The sequence below is a fragment of the Raphanus sativus genome, chromosome 2 (genome assembly GCF_000801105.2).
Source record: "Raphanus sativus cultivar WK10039 chromosome 2, ASM80110v3, whole genome shotgun sequence".
Lineage (NCBI taxonomy): Eukaryota > Viridiplantae > Streptophyta > Magnoliopsida > Brassicales > Brassicaceae > Raphanus > Raphanus sativus.
Window position 1 is genome coordinate 5,981,708 of NC_079512.1, and position 17,791 is coordinate 5,999,498.

The 17,791-nt window shown below is 33.3% G+C and overlaps 6 protein-coding genes across 8 annotated transcripts; 3 read left to right on the forward strand and 3 right to left on the reverse strand.

Annotated features, from left to right (window-relative positions):
• Positions 1 to 65: 65 nt before the first annotated feature.
• Positions 66 to 1,046, reverse strand: LOC108832177 (F-box/LRR-repeat/kelch-repeat protein At1g09650-like). Its single transcript, XM_018605677.2, has one exon. It carries the CDS (start codon positions 1,044 to 1,046, stop codon positions 66 to 68), a length of 981 nt encoding a protein of 326 aa, XP_018461179.2.
• Positions 1,047 to 2,072: 1,026 nt separating this feature from the next.
• Positions 2,073 to 3,591, forward strand: LOC108832186 (uncharacterized). Of its 2 annotated transcripts, none has more exons than XM_018605685.2 (2): positions 2,073 to 2,189; positions 3,299 to 3,591. In XM_018605685.2, exons 1-2 carry the CDS (start codon positions 2,073 to 2,075, stop codon positions 3,434 to 3,436), a joined length of 255 nt encoding a protein of 84 aa, XP_018461187.1. In that variant the 3' UTR covers positions 3,437 to 3,591. The 2 variants fall into 2 exon arrangements, 1 of the variants encoding a protein (XP_018461187.1); XR_008942526.1 differs by lacking the exon at positions 2,073 to 2,189 and adding an exon at positions 2,379 to 3,206 and having other exon boundaries at positions 3,299 to 3,415.
• Positions 3,592 to 4,311: 720 nt separating this feature from the next.
• On the reverse strand, positions 4,312 to 5,517 carry LOC108832198 (F-box/LRR-repeat/kelch-repeat protein At1g09650-like). The gene has a single exon (XM_018605695.1). It carries the CDS (start codon positions 5,515 to 5,517, stop codon positions 4,312 to 4,314), a length of 1,206 nt encoding a protein of 401 aa, XP_018461197.1.
• A 4,728-nt stretch (positions 5,518 to 10,245) lies between these two features.
• LOC130508485 (uncharacterized) lies at positions 10,246 to 13,467 on the forward strand. Its single transcript, XM_057004022.1, has 6 exons — positions 10,246 to 10,265; positions 11,881 to 12,168; positions 12,618 to 12,670; positions 12,831 to 13,072; positions 13,178 to 13,196; positions 13,382 to 13,467. Exons 1-6 carry the CDS (start codon positions 10,246 to 10,248, stop codon positions 13,465 to 13,467), a joined length of 708 nt encoding a protein of 235 aa, XP_056860002.1.
• LOC108841945 (cytochrome P450 71B26-like) lies at positions 11,799 to 15,714 on the forward strand. Of its 2 annotated transcripts, none has more exons than XM_057003966.1 (5): positions 11,799 to 12,163; positions 12,789 to 13,072; positions 13,382 to 13,632; positions 14,092 to 14,672; positions 14,968 to 15,714. In XM_057003966.1, the coding sequence occupies exons 3-5, from the start codon at positions 13,521 to 13,523 to the stop codon at positions 15,580 to 15,582; spliced, it is 1,308 nt and encodes a 435-aa protein (XP_056859946.1). In that variant the 5' UTR covers positions 11,799 to 12,163; positions 12,789 to 13,072; positions 13,382 to 13,520; the 3' UTR covers positions 15,583 to 15,714. The 2 variants fall into 2 exon arrangements, with proteins under 2 accessions (XP_056859946.1, XP_056859947.1); XM_057003967.1 differs by having other exon boundaries at positions 12,831 to 13,072.
• A 401-nt stretch (positions 15,715 to 16,115) lies between these two features.
• On the reverse strand, positions 16,116 to 17,330 carry LOC108841946 (protein BOBBER 2-like). The gene is made up of 2 exons (XM_018614732.2): positions 16,915 to 17,330; positions 16,116 to 16,769 (listed from the first exon to the last, which is right to left on the reverse strand). Exons 1-2 carry the CDS (start codon positions 17,243 to 17,245, stop codon positions 16,258 to 16,260), a joined length of 843 nt encoding a protein of 280 aa, XP_018470234.1. The 5' UTR covers positions 17,246 to 17,330; the 3' UTR covers positions 16,116 to 16,257.
• Between the last annotated feature and the right edge of the window lie 461 nt (positions 17,331 to 17,791).

Genomic DNA, 17,791 nt, shown 5'->3' on the forward strand with positions numbered 1-17,791 from the left:
CATACAATATTTTATCCTATGCGGGTGTTCAAGCCTAGTATATATAAAAAAGGAATGCAATCAAATTAAAGAGTAACCAAGCTTTGGTAATAAGAAATACCGGGCGAACTAAATGGAACCTTGAAAAACTTACTAAATGAATTTAACCGATAATTATATAGCACTAGCTTCTCCTCGCAGTGGCTGAAATCATAAAGCAAAAACCTGTCGTCAGAAAGGGGTGTGATCGGTGGGACTGCGCAAAGATATTCAAATTCCATGCAAGAGAAAGTTGAACGGAGATTTATGGAGTAGGTATTGTCCCAAGTCATGTTGTCTTGATTGAACGACCATATGGTTTGTATCTCTCCCTCATATTCCGACAAGCATAGGCGGTTATTCAAGGTGAACATGGTGATGTGGTGAATTGTTGAGTAGGCAACAGGTAAGTTTGTCACTACCGTAAAAGTTTCGGTGTGAAGATCGAAAGATAAGAGTTGTGTTTCTAGGAGGGAGTCGATGAGCCAATGGAGGGATCCATGTGCGTGCACTGGGGACATATTGTGTATTACTGGATCAGGGCAAGAAACAACCACTTCGTTCCAAGTGTTGTTGTTGCTGTCGAAAGAGAAAACCTCACATGTATTGTTATTTTGGTTGTCCCCGTTTAAGTAGGTAGAGCTACACAACCAAACCAACTTGTATACCCCTGTGATATTGTCTTTACCGAATCCTAGTGAAGGGAACAACTTGATCTGCGGCACTTGGCGCGCCTTAATGGCTACAAAGTCACGCTCCAAAAGGGCTTTAACACGTGCTTGACATCTCGACTCGGGGACTTTACGGTACCATCTTGTAGCGGGATTGATCACATACGTCAAGAAGGTTGAGTATAAGCAAGCGAGACCATCACAACTCCCCGAAGTAATTCGAATACCAAAACTAGTTACACGTGGAAATTTGAACGGCGAAGGATGGAGTTGGAGATGGTAAGTACTATGGTTCTCCAAGAAAAGTGATGTTGCTCCCACACTGAGTGTTCTAAGTGTGGCGCGCGGAAGCGTCATTGTCATCGTTGAATACTAAGACACTCAGGTTTCGAGATTTGTGCTGATGTCTCAGATGTCTGTCATGGAAAGTACGAGATTCGATTTGGCTTCTCCATGTTTTCGAAACAGCTTTGAATCTCAATAACGATTTCACAGCAAGTCTTATGAGAATCTCTTGCACCACATCTTGGGGTATATATACTTTCCAGCTCGGACTAATGATAACGTCGTCTCTCTTTCTTTTTGGCATATCGCCGTTCTTACAAAACACACGTACGTACGTATGATTGGAAGTTTTTTGGGTTTCGTCTTGTCGGTAGGGGAATGCTAATGTAAAACTATATGTTTACGTTCTTCATTGATTAGCAAAGAAGAGTATATATACATAATTGGCAATCTTTATCCTAGTAGAACTAAGCTAGCGTGTATAACAAGCAAGATTGATTATACTAATCCTTATTGTATTACATATATGTATGTTTTTAAATTTATAATTTTTAAAATATTATCAAGAAAAAATAAAAATCATAAATAAGTAAATTGAACATACTAATTTAAATCCGTTGAAATTTTTTTATATAATGCAGAGCACTAGCTTAGAATTAAGTCAAATTTCTATTATATTTTCAAGTTGTTTTCCCTTTTCCTTTGTTAAGAATGCATAATATCCTTTTTCCTATATTCTTTCCATTATGTAGTTTCCTTTTTTGTGACAAATACGAAACTGATTTTATGTTTATGGTTTAGGGTTTAGGGTAATTTATCTGTCACAAAAAAGAACAAGAATTGTCTTCTCCCTCTTTTCTTTTTACCTGCGAATTTGTTTAGAAGAAGACGCTAAGACCATCTTTATTGATGTTCCTTAGCAAAGCCCTTATGAGGGAAAATGTGGGAATTGAGGAGGAAAAAAAAGAGAAAAGCCCTTATTTAAAGGCTGATCCTTATTTTTTACTGAACAAAAAAAAACAAAAAAACAAAAAATCCTTAGCTAAGGGACAAAGTCTAGTCCCTCTAATAATGATGCCCTAAGAGAAATAGACTGACATGGGAGACCGAAACGTTCGTATGATGCTTCCCATGAGTGTTCAATGCAATAGATGCGGAAACTATATCTACAAGGGAACCAGATTCAATTCGCGTAAAGAAGACGTCATCGGCGAGGTATCTGAGTACACTTTACTTTTAATTTGATTGCTTTCTTGCTTTATCTTAGTGTATAATGCCGATTGATGCAGAGAATATTTGGATATATTCCAAATATTATTATTTATTAATAGAATAATTATGTTAGGGTTTTAATGGTTTTCCTATTTTAAATTATACTAGGGTTTTCTAATTTTAGTGATTTATTATAAATAGGCATCCAAGCCTAAAGTTGTATGCAGTTTATGATGATTTAATAAAAGGAGTTTTCCAGAAGAGGTTTTGATAAACCACTGAGAAGAGTATTCTCAAACCCTAAAGAGGTTTTTATAAACCACTGTGAAGAGTATTCACAACCCCCTAAGAGCTTTTAATTAAGCACTGTGAAGAGTATTCACAAACCCTAGATTCGTGTATTCTTGGAATAAACGGATCTAGTTCTATCCCTAGAAGCTTCCGCTACATCAGTTGGTATCAGAGCCTGGTTCTTTTGATTTCTCAATCGAAGACGATTCTGGATGTCATGGTGAGTATGAGCATCTATCCTATCAGGGCTGCGTTCGTTAACTTCGTTTGATCAAGATTCGAGGACGAATCTTCTCCAACCCGGAGAAAATGATGCAGAGAATATTTGGATATATTCCAAATATTATTATTTATTAATAGAATAATTATGTTAGGGTTTTAATGGTTTTCCTATTTTAAATTATACTAGGGTTTTCTAATTTTAGTGATTTATTATAAATAGGCATCCAAGCCTAAAGTTGTATGCAGTTTATGATGATTTAATAAAAGGAGTTTTCCAGAAGAGGTTTTGATAAACCACTGAGAAGAGTATTCTCAAACCCTAAAGAGGTTTTTATAAACCACTGTGAAGAGTATTCACAACCCCCTAAGAGCTTTTAATTAAGCACTGTGAAGAGTATTCACAAACCCTAGATTCGTGTATTCTTGGAATAAACGGATCTAGTTCTATCCCTAGAAGCTTCCGCTACATCACCGATCATGCATATGCTTATGAATGTCATCTTGATGGTGAAAGAAGTTCATGATTTGAAACTTATCTTGAAAACGATTTGAACTCTTTTTACTAATTAAATAGTTTCTGGTTTTCTTTCGACGTGCAGACATATCTTGGGATTCAAATCTTTAGATTCTACTTCAGGTGCACCCATTGCGATGCAGAGCTGACAATGAAGACTGATCCAAAAAATTCAGATTGTATTGCAGAATCTGGGGCAACTCGTTATTCACCTTGGACTTAGATATAGCTTTTTGAGTTTTTTTTTTTCATGCATGATATCTATTTGCAATTTACGCTACATTATGGAATAATGCACAAGTTTAATAGAGCCCTGACACGATGGAAACATCAACTTTCTCTATGCGTTAACCTTGTATTTGTTTGGTCAACCACGCTCCCAGGCTCTCCAGGTTCTTTAAGATACATGAATTTATAAATGCTTTGACTTCTCTTTGTACTAAACTATCTCCAGGTTTTAGCTTTTAAGAGCAGGTTTATAATGCGAATGTGTTCATAGATATTGTTAAGGATATATATATTTTGTCTTTCACATATCGCCACATAACGTCTATGTTTTTTTAGGTATGATTCTCACGACTTTTTGTTTTTGTTTTCAACTTTTGATTCTCACAACTAAAATTAGATTTTGAACTTTACTAGTCCAAAATCAGAAAGAACAATGAACTTTAGGTTTTTATGGATCCAAGAATTCAATTTTTTTTTTTGTCGAAAGCATTCAAAGCTTAGGTCATGTTTCCTAAACTCTTGTACGTTTCCCCGGTATAGTGTTACCAAGCAACGGGATCAAAAGATGATCTGATCTGAGTGTTCAGTGGTAGATGATATATACTCTTCTTGAATTTTTTTTTTAATACAAAATTGACCAAACAAGAACAAGGTAAGTTATAGAAATTGTGGTGATTATCTTCTAAACCTAATAGACGTCAAATATTGTATACTGAATAAACCTCATCTTATCACTGCCTGCTTTCTTGAACATAGGTTTATCGCTTCAAAATATATTGTCATATGTATAGTAAAGTAAACCTAACATACAATAATTTATCCTATGCGGGTGTTCAAGCCTAGTATATATAAAAAAGGAATGCAATCAAATTAAAGAGTAACCAAGCTTTGGTAATAAGAAATACCGGGCGAACTAAATGGAACCTTGAAAAACTTACTAAATGAATTTAACCGATAATTATATAGCACTAGCTTCTCCTCGCAGTAGCTGAAATCATAAAGCAAAAACCTGTCGTCAGAAAGGAGTGTGATCGGTGGGACTGCGCAAAGATATTCAAATTCCATGCAAGAGAAAGTTGAACCGAGATTTATGGAGTAGGTATTGTCCCAAGTCATGTTGTCTTGATTGAACGACCATATGGTTTGTATCTCTCCCTCATACTCCGACAAGCATAGGCGGTTATTCAAGGTGAACATGGTGATGTGGTGAATTGTTGAGTAGGCAACAGGTAATTTTGTCCCTACCGTAAAAGTTTCGGTGTGAAGATCGAAAGATAACATTTGTGTTTCTAGGAGGGAGTCGATGAGCCAATGGAGGGATCCATGTGCGTGCACTGGGGGCATATGGTGTATTACGGGATCAGGGCAAGAAACAACCACATCGTACCAAGTATTGTTGTTGCTGTCGAAAGAGAAAACCTCGCATGTGTTGTTATTTTGGTCGTCCCCGTTTAAGTAGGTAGAGCTACACAACCAAACCAACTTGTATACCCCTGTGATATTGTCTTTACCGAATCCTAGTTCAGGGAACGACTTGATCTGCGGCACTTGGCGCGCCTTAATGGCTATAAAATCACGCTCCAAAAGGGCTTTAACACGTGCTTGACATCTCGACTCGGGGACTTTACGGTACCATCTTGTAGCCGGATTGATCACATACGTCAAGAAAGTTGAGTATAGGCAAACGAGACCATCACAACTCTCCGTAATTTGAATACCAGTACTAGTTACACATGAAAATTTGAACGTCGAAGGATGGAGTTGGAGATGGTAAGTACTATGGTTCTCTAAGGAAAGTGATGTTGCTCCCACACTCAGTGTTCTAAATGTGGCGGAAGCGGGATTGTCATCGTCGAATACTAAGACACTCAGGTTTCGAGATTTTTGCTGATGCCTCAGATGTCTGTCATGGAAAGTACGGGATTCGATTTCGGTTCTCCATGTTTTCGAAACAGCTTTGAATCTCAATAATGATTTCACGGCAAGTCTTATGAGAATCTCTTGCACCACATCTTGGGGTATATATACTTCCCAGCTCGGACTAATGATAACGTCGTCTCTCTTTCTTTTAGGCATATCGCCGTTCTTACAAAACACACGTACGTACGTGTATGATTGGAAGTTTTTTGGGTCTCGTCTTGTCGGTAGGGGAATGCTAATGTAAAACTATATGTTTACGCTCTTCATTAATTAGCAAAGCAGAGTATATATACATAATTGGCAATCCTTATCCTAGTAGAACTAAGGTAGCGTGTATAACAAGCAAGATTGATTATACTAATCCTTTTGTATTACATTTGTATGTTTTCAATTTTATAATTTTAAAAATATTATCAAGCAAAAATAAAAATCATCAGTTAGTGTTAAGCATTTTTCTTTAGATAACATATATTTTGAACATTTTTCATAATTATTTTTGTTATTATATTTATTGTACAATGCATAAGGTTTATATATATATATATATATATATATATATATATATATGTAGGTAATGGCTATTATTGAATTATTATATTACTTAAATAAATATTATAACCATTATTTTGGAAATATATATAAAATAATGCGTTAATATAGTTGATTTATTATTGATTGAAATGTTTTGTAGTATTTAAACATGTACAAATAAGTTCTATTTATTATCGTTGTTTTCTAAATTATTGAAATTTTTTAGTTTTTTTTAATTTTATCTTAATAATTTGAAAGAAAATTGTTAGAAATTATTAGAAAATGTGATCTAATATTTTATATTTTTTGGACACAAGATTAGTTGTATTGTTGTTTAGAAACAAGAATAGTATTATAAAAAGTATATTGTTGGAAATATGGATAATAGTATAAAGAAATGAATATTAGTGATTTAATGTAAGTGTAATTATAAAGAAAAATATATTTAATTTAAATTTTATAAAATAAATATTAAGTTCAACAAGATGTTTATGTTTCAATAAGATAAATGCATTAAAATATGCATTGATGTAATATTTTGAGAGCCTTTTTTATTACAAAAGTGTAGACCTTAAATATAAAGATTTTGTTTTGCCAAAAAGAGACACTGTGATTTTGCTCCTCTGGCACATGCCAAGAGCCGCCCCTGAATCCAACACATCTATAACGACCAACGTGAACCACATGTATGAGTCCGGATACTTTTGTCCCGTTGCCAATAGTACTTATCAGCAGTAGGCTATAGAGTCCAAATGATGTGCTATCTTCTGATATTTTGGTATTCTCATCTTCTTGTCATGTAGTTATTTCGCTTTCACTATTACTGATATTTTGTGTTCAGATTCTCTACAATAGATACGATTTCATTTTTTTCTATGTCTTCTATTATGGTGGGACAAATTATCCAGAGTTTTTTGGATATCCAGATCTGCAGATCTAGATTCGTCGGATCCTTACATTCAATATCTGAATCCTTATTTATGTTTTCCAAATATTCGGATTCTGAATATTCATTTAGATATCATATTATCCACGGATATCCATATTTAGATTCATAAAAATAAATTAATAAAAAATATTAAAATTTAGAATAATAAATAAAATAATATTTATGTATGATTATAAATATATATATATATATAATTTATAAATATATTTATATAATATTTTAAAATAATATAATATTATAAACTAATTTAAATGTAAATATATCAAATATAATTATTAATAAAAATTTATACGTAAAATATGAATGTGAATCGGGATAATTAGACATAAAAATCAAGATATTCAGATTCAGATTTGGTTTTAATAGATCCAAAACTTTTACTATCCGGATCCAGATTCGGACGCTTTGGATATTCTATTTTTTAGATCGGAACCGGAACAGATACGGGTTCGAATCAAGATCCAAGATAATAAGGGGTTAATGAGAGATAAATTTGGGTAGAATCTATGAATTTTAAAAGTTGGTAGATTATAAAAGTTATGTGGACTAAGAAAATATATATACACTGACTTACAAAATTTGATCATAACTTTTCTAGATTATTATTTGATGAGTTTACATTTTTTATTTTCTATCATTCGTTTTGTAAATTAAATATATGGATGGAATTTACTAGGGTTTTTAAATAAATAAATACTTAAAATTTAAAATAAAACTAGTTTCAAAATTTGAATTTAAAATAAAAAATTTTAAATTTAAAAAAATCGAAAATTTGGAATTTTTGTTTATAAAAGTTAGAATTCAAAACACTAAAATTTGAAATCAATAAAAAAATTTACGTTCTTTATTTTATATTTTTATTTAATGATAAAACAATAAAATTTAATTGTATGTTTAAAAGAAAATTATATAAAATATGATGAATTATAATTTTAGACATATTATTTGGGTTGAACGTGCTAAAGAAATTTGGCAATAATGATTATTTTGTTTTCTAGACTTTACTATCACATAGGTATGGGAAGGAGGGGGAGGGCAGTGTGATTATTGGTAAGTGAATTCCTATAAACTTTGGAAAATTTTGATATTCCATGGTTATTGGTTTTTGATTTTAAAAATCTTAATAGAATCTATTATTATTGGTTTAAGAATTTTTAAAATGCATTCAAATCCCTTGTTGTCAAAAAAGTTTTGTTTTTCTGTTGATTCTATAATTCGAAGTAAATCTAGTGCTCTTGATGAATTCTATTCATTTTTACTCATAAGACTCAACTTTCAAAATATCATATGTATCCATGTGATTTTCAAAATCCACACCTTAAATCCAAATTATATGTCCAAACTATAATTCATTAAATTTTATATATCTTTACATTTTGAATATATATTTATATTTACATTTTTATCATTTTTGGATATGTAATTATATTTATAAATATTAAAATTTTGAAAGTATTTTTTAAATAGTTTGAAAAAGCATTTCAAATTTTCAATAAAATTTAAAAATCAAAAAATATTTTATAAAAATTTCAAATGTAAAACATACAATTTGAAATTATAAAAAAATAATATATTAATTTTATTTTTATTATTTTATTACTATTTATATATTTATAAAGCAAGTTTGCCTCTTTAATGGAACCTCTTTTGGTAATTTGAAAATCTATAAAAATACATTTTCACAATTCACTAAATTTTAAAAATCTATCAACTCTTAAAATTCACAAACTTTATACAAATTCATCTTCCAATAACTCTTCCTTTATAAATCTCATGGATACACATGTGATGTTCAAAGTTATGTCTTATGAGTAAAAATATAGAGAATTCATTTTCCAATAATACTAGATTTAGTTAAAATTAGACAATCAGGTGAGGTCCATCACCTGATGTGTTATGTCCATCACCTGATGTGTTATGTCATCCGACAAACAAATTTTTCAATTTTTATTGAATTATAGTTTTTGGTGAATTATAGTTTGAAAAATGTAAAGATATATAAAATTTAATGAATTATTGTTTTGGATTTAGTTTTGGGCTCATTCCCAAATAGTCTCGTACTAATCAGAGTTGGATATCTCTTTATATATTAGACATTATTTGTCTAAACTTTCAATGTAAGACTTTGTTTACATTTACAGCATGAAGAAATAAATGAAAGAGAGGAGACACACATTTTTAGACTACATAGAAGAAAAATCAAAGATAGAAATAGAAACAGATGATGAAGTGGTGTGTAGTAAAAAATAATTTGATATATTATATAATTTATATCTTAAGAGTATGACTATGTCGATTACATTGTAGGTGATTGGTTGAGCTTTATCTCCTTGCTTTAGCTTTATTTATTTTTAAATCACTAAATTTTACTAATCATGTGGTAGCTTTATTTTTAGTAGTTAAAGTCTACATCAAATTTCTATATTTTTTTACCAATCGTGATTTAGCTTTATTTTTAAAGTTACAACAGAAAAATTAAAGCAAACTTTTTTCTTATGTATTTTAAATAAAAAATCTATAGCTTTCTTTTATAGGCTGTAGAAACTATAAATAAGAAAAAAATATCTATAATATCAAATAAATTAGAAAATAATAATTAAAAGCATCTATAAATATTTAATTTAATTTTGGGTGTTTTTAAAGTTATTTAAATATTTTAAATAACATAATTATTATTTACATATCACATTTTAAATAACAGTAAACTTTGATAATTTATAAAAAATATTAATATAAATTATTTAATTGATAAAATTTAACTATCTTGTATATACATTACATATTTTGTTTTAAAATATCTACAACATATAACTTACAACTACAACAAATTTAACTACATAAAAAGTCCCTGCAAAAAAAAAATCTACAGTAACAACTTTACAGCTACAATCAATTTACCTACAGCTTTACTTTTACATCTAAAGTTTTAGAGCCACAGTCGAACCAATCATCACCTTGTTTTTGTAAACCATATATATTTGGGCTGAAACCAACTAACCTTCCAAATCCAATAGATAGTATAAAAGTTGATTTTTTAATACTGATTTATTATGACATTATAACTATGAGAAAAATTAGATAAACGGTTCGACAACCGACAATACTTGAAACCTAAATTTTCTGTAATCTGCAAGAAATTACATAGTCTGGATGTAGAATTATTTAAATCTTAACCATTATGCTACAATGCTTCCACGTAAAAAAATTTAAATTACTGTTTTTTTATAAAGATTAAACGTTTAACTGGTAACCATTTCGGGAATACTAGGAACAAATAGGAAAATAATAGATGGAAATAAAATTATGGGAATGATGAGAAACGGTTATTCCATAATAAATTTAGTGAAGAACAAATTTGTTATTTAATTCTCTACAATAAAAAGAATGAGAAGGAATGAAAAAGAATGACTATTCCTTGTGAATGGTAAAATTTGTTAGGAACATTAAGGAATGCATTATTCATTTTCATTCCTTGATCACATGTTAGACCCTAAAATATAATTTATGCTTTGTCCCAAATCAATTCCAACCATCAAGATTACGATTGCTTTGTTAAACGTGGATTACATTGATCTAGTCATAATGGTGGTACTATTACCAAATTTTTGTTTATTGACATGCTTTCGTTCTGAATCTAAGCTCGTATTTCTGAAATTAAAAAAGTCTGACTACAACGGGTCAATGCCAAGCTTATTGATTACTAAACCTGATTTCTTTTTCCACTTGATACCCCATCTGTAGTTTACAGCAGCCAGTTAGCCCTATATTATCTCCCTAAACAAATGATCAAATAAATAAATAAAAGAAATTTTATATAAAGTGCAAGAGATTTCTTTAGCGAAAGTAGTGCTGGGCAAAAAATCCGAACCCGAAAAACCGAACCGGACCCGATCCGAAAAAGTAGCACCGAACCCGAATCGAAATTGATTAAATATCCGAACGGGTTCAAAATTTTGGTATTTAAAGAACCGAAACCGAACCCGATCCGAACCGAAATATTTTGGGTACCCGAATGTATCCGAAATAAATTTATATACTTAAATATATACATTATTTTATATATAATGTATATTAAAAATATTAAAAATATATAAGATACCTTTAAATTTTCCAAAATACTCGGAAAATATATGCAAATAGTCAAAAGTAAATGTTTAAAATAGGTAAAGTATACTGAAAACACCAAAATAGTAAATATCTATTGATTCTTTATCCAAATATTCAAAGAAAACCAATTTATATGTTAAATTAAGGTATTTTGACATATATGTTATGAAAATTTATATGTAATATATTATCTTTCTTATAGATTATGAAAATTTAAAGTATATAATGAATTTTGAAAATTTAAAAATATTTTAAATGGGTTATCCGAACCCGAACCGAACCCGGAAAGATCCGAACCGAACCCGAACCGAAATTTAAAAATATCCAAATAGGGCTGAAATCTTTGACCCCGAAAACCCGAAACCCGAATGGACTGAACCGAAACCAGAATGGGTACCCGAACGCCCAACCCTAAGCGAAAGCTCAAAAAATACAAATGGCTAACATTTGGCTTCTACTTCTCTCCCTAAGAGCATCTCCATCGATGATACTCTATGAACCCCTCTTTTTTCATTATTTTAATATTTTTTTTTCCGTTTGACTTTTATATTAAAAAAATATATATATTCGGACCAATCGTGGGCCGCCACGTGTCGTGGAGCCCGCGCTACAGTGACGAGGCGGGTTCACTGCAGTGAACCTCCAAGAGACATGTTTAAATCTGTGTAATATTTTAATATTTTTTTTTTTGAAAACCGTGTGAACCTCCCCTTTGAGCCTTCAATGGAGATGCTCTAAGAGCACTATTATCGGTGCATCTTAGGTTTGTCCTAAGCCATTATTTGGTAAAAAATAAATCAAAAATGTGTAATTAACCGAAGGACGTCCTTAACTAAGAAGTTTTTCTTCTCGTCCTTAAGTGGTACGTGTCATGCTGCGTATGGCCGACGCATCTCTCTTTCTTTGTGTTCGTCGTCTTCGGTTTTCTCTAGCCGGCGAATCTCTCTTGACAAAGCCGATAATCATACCGACGATGCTTCTCCCTCGACGGCGCATCTCCCTCGACGTAGCTTCTCCATAGACCGCACCTCTCTCTTCGTCTTCGCTTCTCTCTCGACGATTCTTCTCACCTTGATTTCGATCTCTTTGACTGCTGGATGCGATCTGTTTATCAGATACGTGGCGAGGACGTCTGCTTTGGAGTACGAGGATTTTAACTCGGCTAAGTCGCGTCTCCTTGAACGTGCTGAGAAGTTTGGTGAAATCTCTTGCAAGGTAAGGTACTTTTTTTTTACATCATAATAGAATAGAAGAAGAAGATGTGAAAGGTGTTTACTTTTTAGTTATAAACTGTGTAGCTTCTTTGATTTTGTTGGAACTCAATTGTAATTTTGTTTGTGGATTTGAACTTGGATTCGTGGAATTTTTGTTTGTGCTCTAATTTTCATTGTGCTTTGAACTTAAACCAAGCCATTATTGTACCTTACGTTCGTTTTGGTTGGTAACAAAAGGACAATCGTACTTTGTATTGATCTCTGTTTTCTCTTATCTTCTCTGCCTTATTTTTGTTGTTGTTGTTTTATGTATCAGTTGCAGGATCTACAGGACGAAAGCACATATTTTAGGTTTGATTAAATAGATGCTCTTCTGAGTTCTATGCACAGATTACTTTCTCTTTTTCTGTCTCTTTAAATATCCACACTTGTTTGTTCTACTGTGTTCCTATTAGGTACATGTTGTTGTATGCTCTCTGTGTTCCTATTAGGTATGAAATCATAGCCAGTTAATGTCTTGTGCCTCTTTCTTGGTTTGTATATGATGTTATGTGTCTCTGATACATTTTGGTGTTTGTGATCTATGTAATGTTGTCATTAGGTCTGTTTCTCTTATGATTTTGTAGTATTAGTGGACTCTCTCAATGGACCGTTTCCATGAATTATAGAGGGAAGGCCGGATGGAACAGGAGTTTTGTTATCAAATGAGCTATCGAAGCTCGACGTTCCTGTGAAGCTGCTGCTTGATTCAGCTGTGGCGTATAGCATGGACGAGGTGGACATGGTGTTTGTGGGAGCAGATGGAGTTGTAGAAAGTGGCGATGTTATCAACATGATGGGAATTTATCAAATGGCGCTAGTCGCGCACAGTATGAACAAGCCGGTCTATGTTGCAGCCGAGAGTTACAAGGTAATTTTGATTTGTTATCGAAGATCGAATAGAGCGAGAGAGTCTAGTTAATGATAATGAAAGCTGTTTTGTGTATGAATGTTTGTTATGTTCATTTCATTTAAGAGAAAAGATGGCCATGAATGTTTGTAGTTCTTAAGTATATAGTATTTGGCCTTTTGTTTAAGATATAACACAAGTCCCACCAATAATCTATAAATTTAGGAAAGTCCTTAGCTTTGATTCTAAACTTAAAAATATTAATAAAATATTCTAAGGACACATTAAGAAGTCCCACTGATAATGTTGCTCTAAACATCATTTTTCTAGTTCTCGTCGCTTTCAAACGCTCAAAGAAGATGAGCCACAGGAAACCACCTTCTCCTCGTGGCTTTCCGGAAACTTACACCAGATAGGAGACTTACAACATTAATCTCTATGGAATCTCTCAAAGAAGTATGGTCCTGTGATGTTTTTGAAGCTTGGAAAAGTCCCAACGGTCTTTCTTTCTTCCTCTGAAACAGCAAGACAAGCTCTAAAAGACCATGACCTCGCTTGTTGTGGCCGTCCTCGCTTAGCAGGTACTGTAAAAATCTCACAACACATCCTAAAGTCTTTGTATCTTTATTTAGAGCCGGTTCTGTACATAGGGAAGTTAAACATTAATGGTCTTAGACCCCTAATTATTTAGAGCCGGTTCTCACAAGTCACAACACATCCTATATACTCCCTCAGTTTCATATTTACTGTCGTTTTAGATTTCTACACACGGATTAAGAAATCATTTTATTTTGTATATTTTCAATATAAAAACACCATTACCCATATACATACTCATATTTCAACTAATAGTAATAAACATGAGAATAAAGTTAATAAATTCTGCATTGAAAATACTAAAACGACACTTATTTTACAACAAAAAAAATTCTACAACGACACTTAATATTAAACGGAATGAGTATATTGTTATACAGGAATTTAGACTAAAATCCTTATAAAGTTATTAGTTACTTCATGGATCATGTCTCACTCCTCAGGGCCAAGAGATCTCTCTTACAACTGTCTGGACATTAACTTCTCTCCTTTTGATGATTACTGGAAAGACATAAGGAAGCTCGCTGTTCAGGAGCTCTTTAGTACCAAGAGAGTTCACTCTATTCAACCCATCAAGGACGAGGAGGTCAAGAAACTGATCAACTCACTGGCTGAATCAGCATCTAAGAAAACTACGGTTAACTTGAACCGGAAGTTTCTTACTTTAACCATTAGTGTGCTATGTAGGGCAGCGTTTGGTGTGAGTTTTGAGGACACTGTACTTAGCAATAGTAAGTTATATAAGTTAGTACGTGAGGTATACGTAATGTTGGGATGCTTCTCTGCGTCGGACTATATTCCGTATGTTGGCTGGATCATCGACCGGTTCACTGGTTTACATGGGAGTAGAGTGAAAAGCGTGAAAGGCCTCGATGCTTTCTATGAGCAAATGTTTGATCTGCATAAAGAGGAAAAAGAGAAAGGGAGTGAAGACTTTGTGGATCTTCTCTTGAGGTTGGAGAGGGAAGAATATGTTGTTGGAAATGAAAATCTCACAAGAAATCATATCAAAGCAATATTGATGGTAATAAAACTATATAGTAAAATTCTGATTATACTATATAGTACTAGTTAATAGATATATATATTTTTAATATTTTCCTGAATAAAATCGAGAAATATTTTGATACGGTACTGTTTAGGTTTACATAGATCTTTTTAAAACAGTTATTTAATATTTTAGAGGTTTATAGAGGTTTAATGGTATTAGTTTCTCAGATGTTTGTTTATATGTTTTTGTAAATAGAACTTTCTTTTAGGACGCATAGGTTCTTGATTATACGGATTACAATAACATGTTATTTGTGATCTTGTTACAGAACGTTCTTCTAGCTGGAATCGACACTTCTTCAATTACAATGACATGGGCAATGGCTGAACTTGCTAGAAACCCTAGAGTGATGAAGAAGGTTCAGTCTGAAATCAGAAACCAAATGGGGAGCAGGTCAGTGATCAGCTTGGATGACACAGATCAACTAAAGTACCTAAAAATGGTGATCAAAGAAACATGGAGACTACATCCACCAGCACCTCTTCTGGTCCCAAAAGAAGTAATATCTGAATTTGAGGTCAATGGCTACGTGATCCAACCCAAGACATTGCTTCACGTGAACGTTTGGGCTATTGGGCGTGATCCTGAAACCTGGAAAGACCCTGATCTGTTTCTACCAGAAAGGTTTGTTGGTAGTAACATTGACACAAAAGGACAGAACTTTGAGTTGTTGCCGTTTGGAGGTGGTCGGAGAATCTGTGCAGCAATATACATGGGAACAACAATGGTGGAGTGTGGCCTTGCAAATATGTTGTATAATTTTGATTGGGAGTTACCAGAAGGCATGATGGTTGAAGATCTTGAAATGGAAGAAGCTCCTGGACTCACTGTGAGCAAGAAAAATGAGCTTCTACTTGTTCCTGTTAAGTACTTGGATCATTGATCACTTTAAGTAAGTTCTTAGTTTATTGTACCTTTTAATAAAAGGAAACCTCTTGTTCCTCAAAATGGTTGTACTAGACACTAGAGTATATATGCAACATGCAACATTTGTCACATGGAATTTTTTCGTTTACTGATGCTATTTCTACAACATTAGTGATGAATGCAGTCTCCATTCTCCATACACGTTAGACCATCATTATTGGTGTCTTCTCTCTCTCCCTTAACTAAGGGCTTTTTTTTTTTTGTTCGGTAGAGAGCAAGGGCTCGCCCTTAAATAAGAGTTTTCTCACTCTCTTTTTTCTCGGTCCCCGCGTTATTTCCCTTAAGGGCTTTGCTAAGGACTTCCCAATATTGATGCTCTTACATCGTTTGTATACTTTAGAGGGATTCACAGCTGATCATGGTAGATCAAGAACCACTAATACGCGAGCTGTAACATCTTGTCTCAATACTTGTCGCATTCTAGGGCCACATCAGATTCTTACTTCACACACACGAGACTTTTTAATCAAACCAGTTTTGAACACATAATTAATAAATAACAAGATAATTTTTTTTAACGAATCACAGCTGTCTTGAACAAAACCAAAAGGGTAGATTCAATCTGAAAGCCATAACAAGATGATAGTTCAAATACAAATTTGGCTTAAACAAGAAGAGAGAACAAGAAAGATCAGTTAAACTTTGCATTAGAGAAGTTCATCTCAGGATGCTGAGACATAAACTTCTTCATCATATCTTGCTTCTCTATCTCATCACTCGTTGGAAGTCCCATCTGCTTCTGCCTCTGATCAAACATCATCTTCTCAACGCTACTGCGAGTCTCCGGGTCCAGATCAGACAGTTTGCTGCTCTCTGGTTCAACCTTCTGAGTGTCAATCTCAGGCTCACCCTTCACACAGTACTTCCACCACTGCATCTGGTCCTGCTTTGTCAAGAGCACCGATATCACCTCTTGATCCTCGATGTTCCAGAAGCAGTCGTCAGGCTTGACAGCATTGAAGAACTCACCATCGATGAATGGATCTTGTCCTTTGAGACCAACTCTCAGACGGTTCTTCTTGATTTCACAGGTGACAGAGCGTGATTTGGTGCCGCTAGGCACTGGGATGGTGACGGTGACCTCCTGGAGATTCTGTGTCCATGAGTACTTCTCAAAATCAAGCCCATTGCCTTTGTTAGGAACTGCACCAAAAGAGACAACAAGTTAGTTTACATTAAGAGAAAATAAACAACTCAAGAATTAGTTCATATAAACTTTCTCCAAAACCCTAGTCCAATATAACAGCAGAATCAAACAAAACTCATCAATCAAGATCAAAGGGCTTACCAATGGGACTTGGTTTCTCTTCCTCCTTAGGCTTATCCACCTCCATGGGTTCCGTGGTCTTCAAGCTTTCCTTCTTTGGCTTCTCCACCTCCATGGGCTTCACGGTTTCCTTCTCCTTCTTCTTCTTCTCGACTTCACTCAATCTCTTCTTCGCGGCCTTAACAGCAGTTGCAATCTCTTTCTCAGCCGAGTCTTTCGACAAAAAGTCGCTCTCTTTCCCAATAAAGTCAAGAACTTTCTCCAAGAACCCTAGGGGGTTTGAAGGATCAAGACTTGCTGTGAACGGCAACGAGGGTCTCTTCTCCTCCTGCATCTCAGAGATTATGGCCATGGGTTCTCGTTAAGGTTTTAGGTTTTCTTTTGCTGATATAGTCAGAGGGGATTGAATATCAGAATGAAATTTTTGTAGTAGACAATGAAACAGAGACTTTAGTATTTATAGGGAGAAGCGATACACGCAAAAAGGAATGTTCGAGAAAAAGCCATAAACCTTTTCGAAAATTGTTTTGGATCTTTTTCTTTGATTTCCAAAATTCATAACTTTCCTTTTATCCAAATATATTTTCCTATTTATCTTTCTGTTAAATAATATGGAAATTTGCAATTGCCTATAAATAATTTATACAATTTATAAAATTTTAGTTTATTGTTTTTTAAGAGATTAAGATTAGTTTCTAGAAGTTGACAAAAAAAGATTAGTTTCTAGGAAACGGAATAAGATTTGAATTTTTTTTCCTATGTTTATTTAGAATGAAAAATCCTACTTGCATGACTTCGTTACAATGAAAATCCTACTTGCATGACTTCGTTACAGCAGCAGGGAACAAAACAAGATTAGAAACATGTTTACCTCTTCTTACCACCAATCAGAACCAGA

Coding starts and splice junctions, on each gene's coding strand:
- LOC108832177 (XM_018605677.2), bottom strand. CDS start 1,046: ATGACGCTTCCGCGCGCCACACTTAGAACACTCAGTGTGGGAGCAACA.
- LOC108841945 (XM_057003966.1), top strand. CDS start 13,521: ATGTTTTTGAAGCTTGGAAAAGTCCCAACGGTCTTTCTTTCTTCCTCT. Junction 13,633..14,091: donor TGGCCGTCCTCGCTTAGCAG/GTACTGTAAAAA, acceptor CTCACTCCTCAG/GGCCAAGAGATCTCTCTTAC. Junction 14,673..14,967: donor ATATCAAAGCAATATTGATG/GTAATAAAACTA, acceptor ATCTTGTTACAG/AACGTTCTTCTAGCTGGAAT.
- LOC130508485 (XM_057004022.1), top strand. CDS start 10,246: ATGACTATTCCTTGTGAATG. Junction 12,169..12,617: donor GAAATCTCTTGCAAGGTAAG/GTACTTTTTTTT, acceptor TGTTCCTATTAG/GTACATGTTGTTGTATGCTC. Junction 12,671..12,830: donor TAGGTATGAAATCATAGCCA/GTTAATGTCTTG, acceptor CATGAATTATAG/AGGGAAGGCCGGATGGAACA.
- LOC108832198 (XM_018605695.1), bottom strand. CDS start 5,517: ATGCCTAAAAGAAAGAGAGACGACGTTATCATTAGTCCGAGCTGGGAA.
- LOC108841946 (XM_018614732.2), bottom strand. CDS start 17,245: ATGGCCATAATCTCTGAGATGCAGGAGGAGAAGAGACCCTCGTTGCCG. Junction 16,770..16,914: donor AGAGAAACCAAGTCCCATTG/GTAAGCCCTTTG, acceptor CTTTTGGTGCAG/TTCCTAACAAAGGCAATGGG.
- LOC108832186 (XM_018605685.2), top strand. CDS start 2,073: ATGGGAGACCGAAACGTTCGTATGATGCTTCCCATGAGTGTTCAATGC. Junction 2,190..3,298: donor AAGAAGACGTCATCGGCGAG/GTATCTGAGTAC, acceptor TTCGACGTGCAG/ACATATCTTGGGATTCAAAT.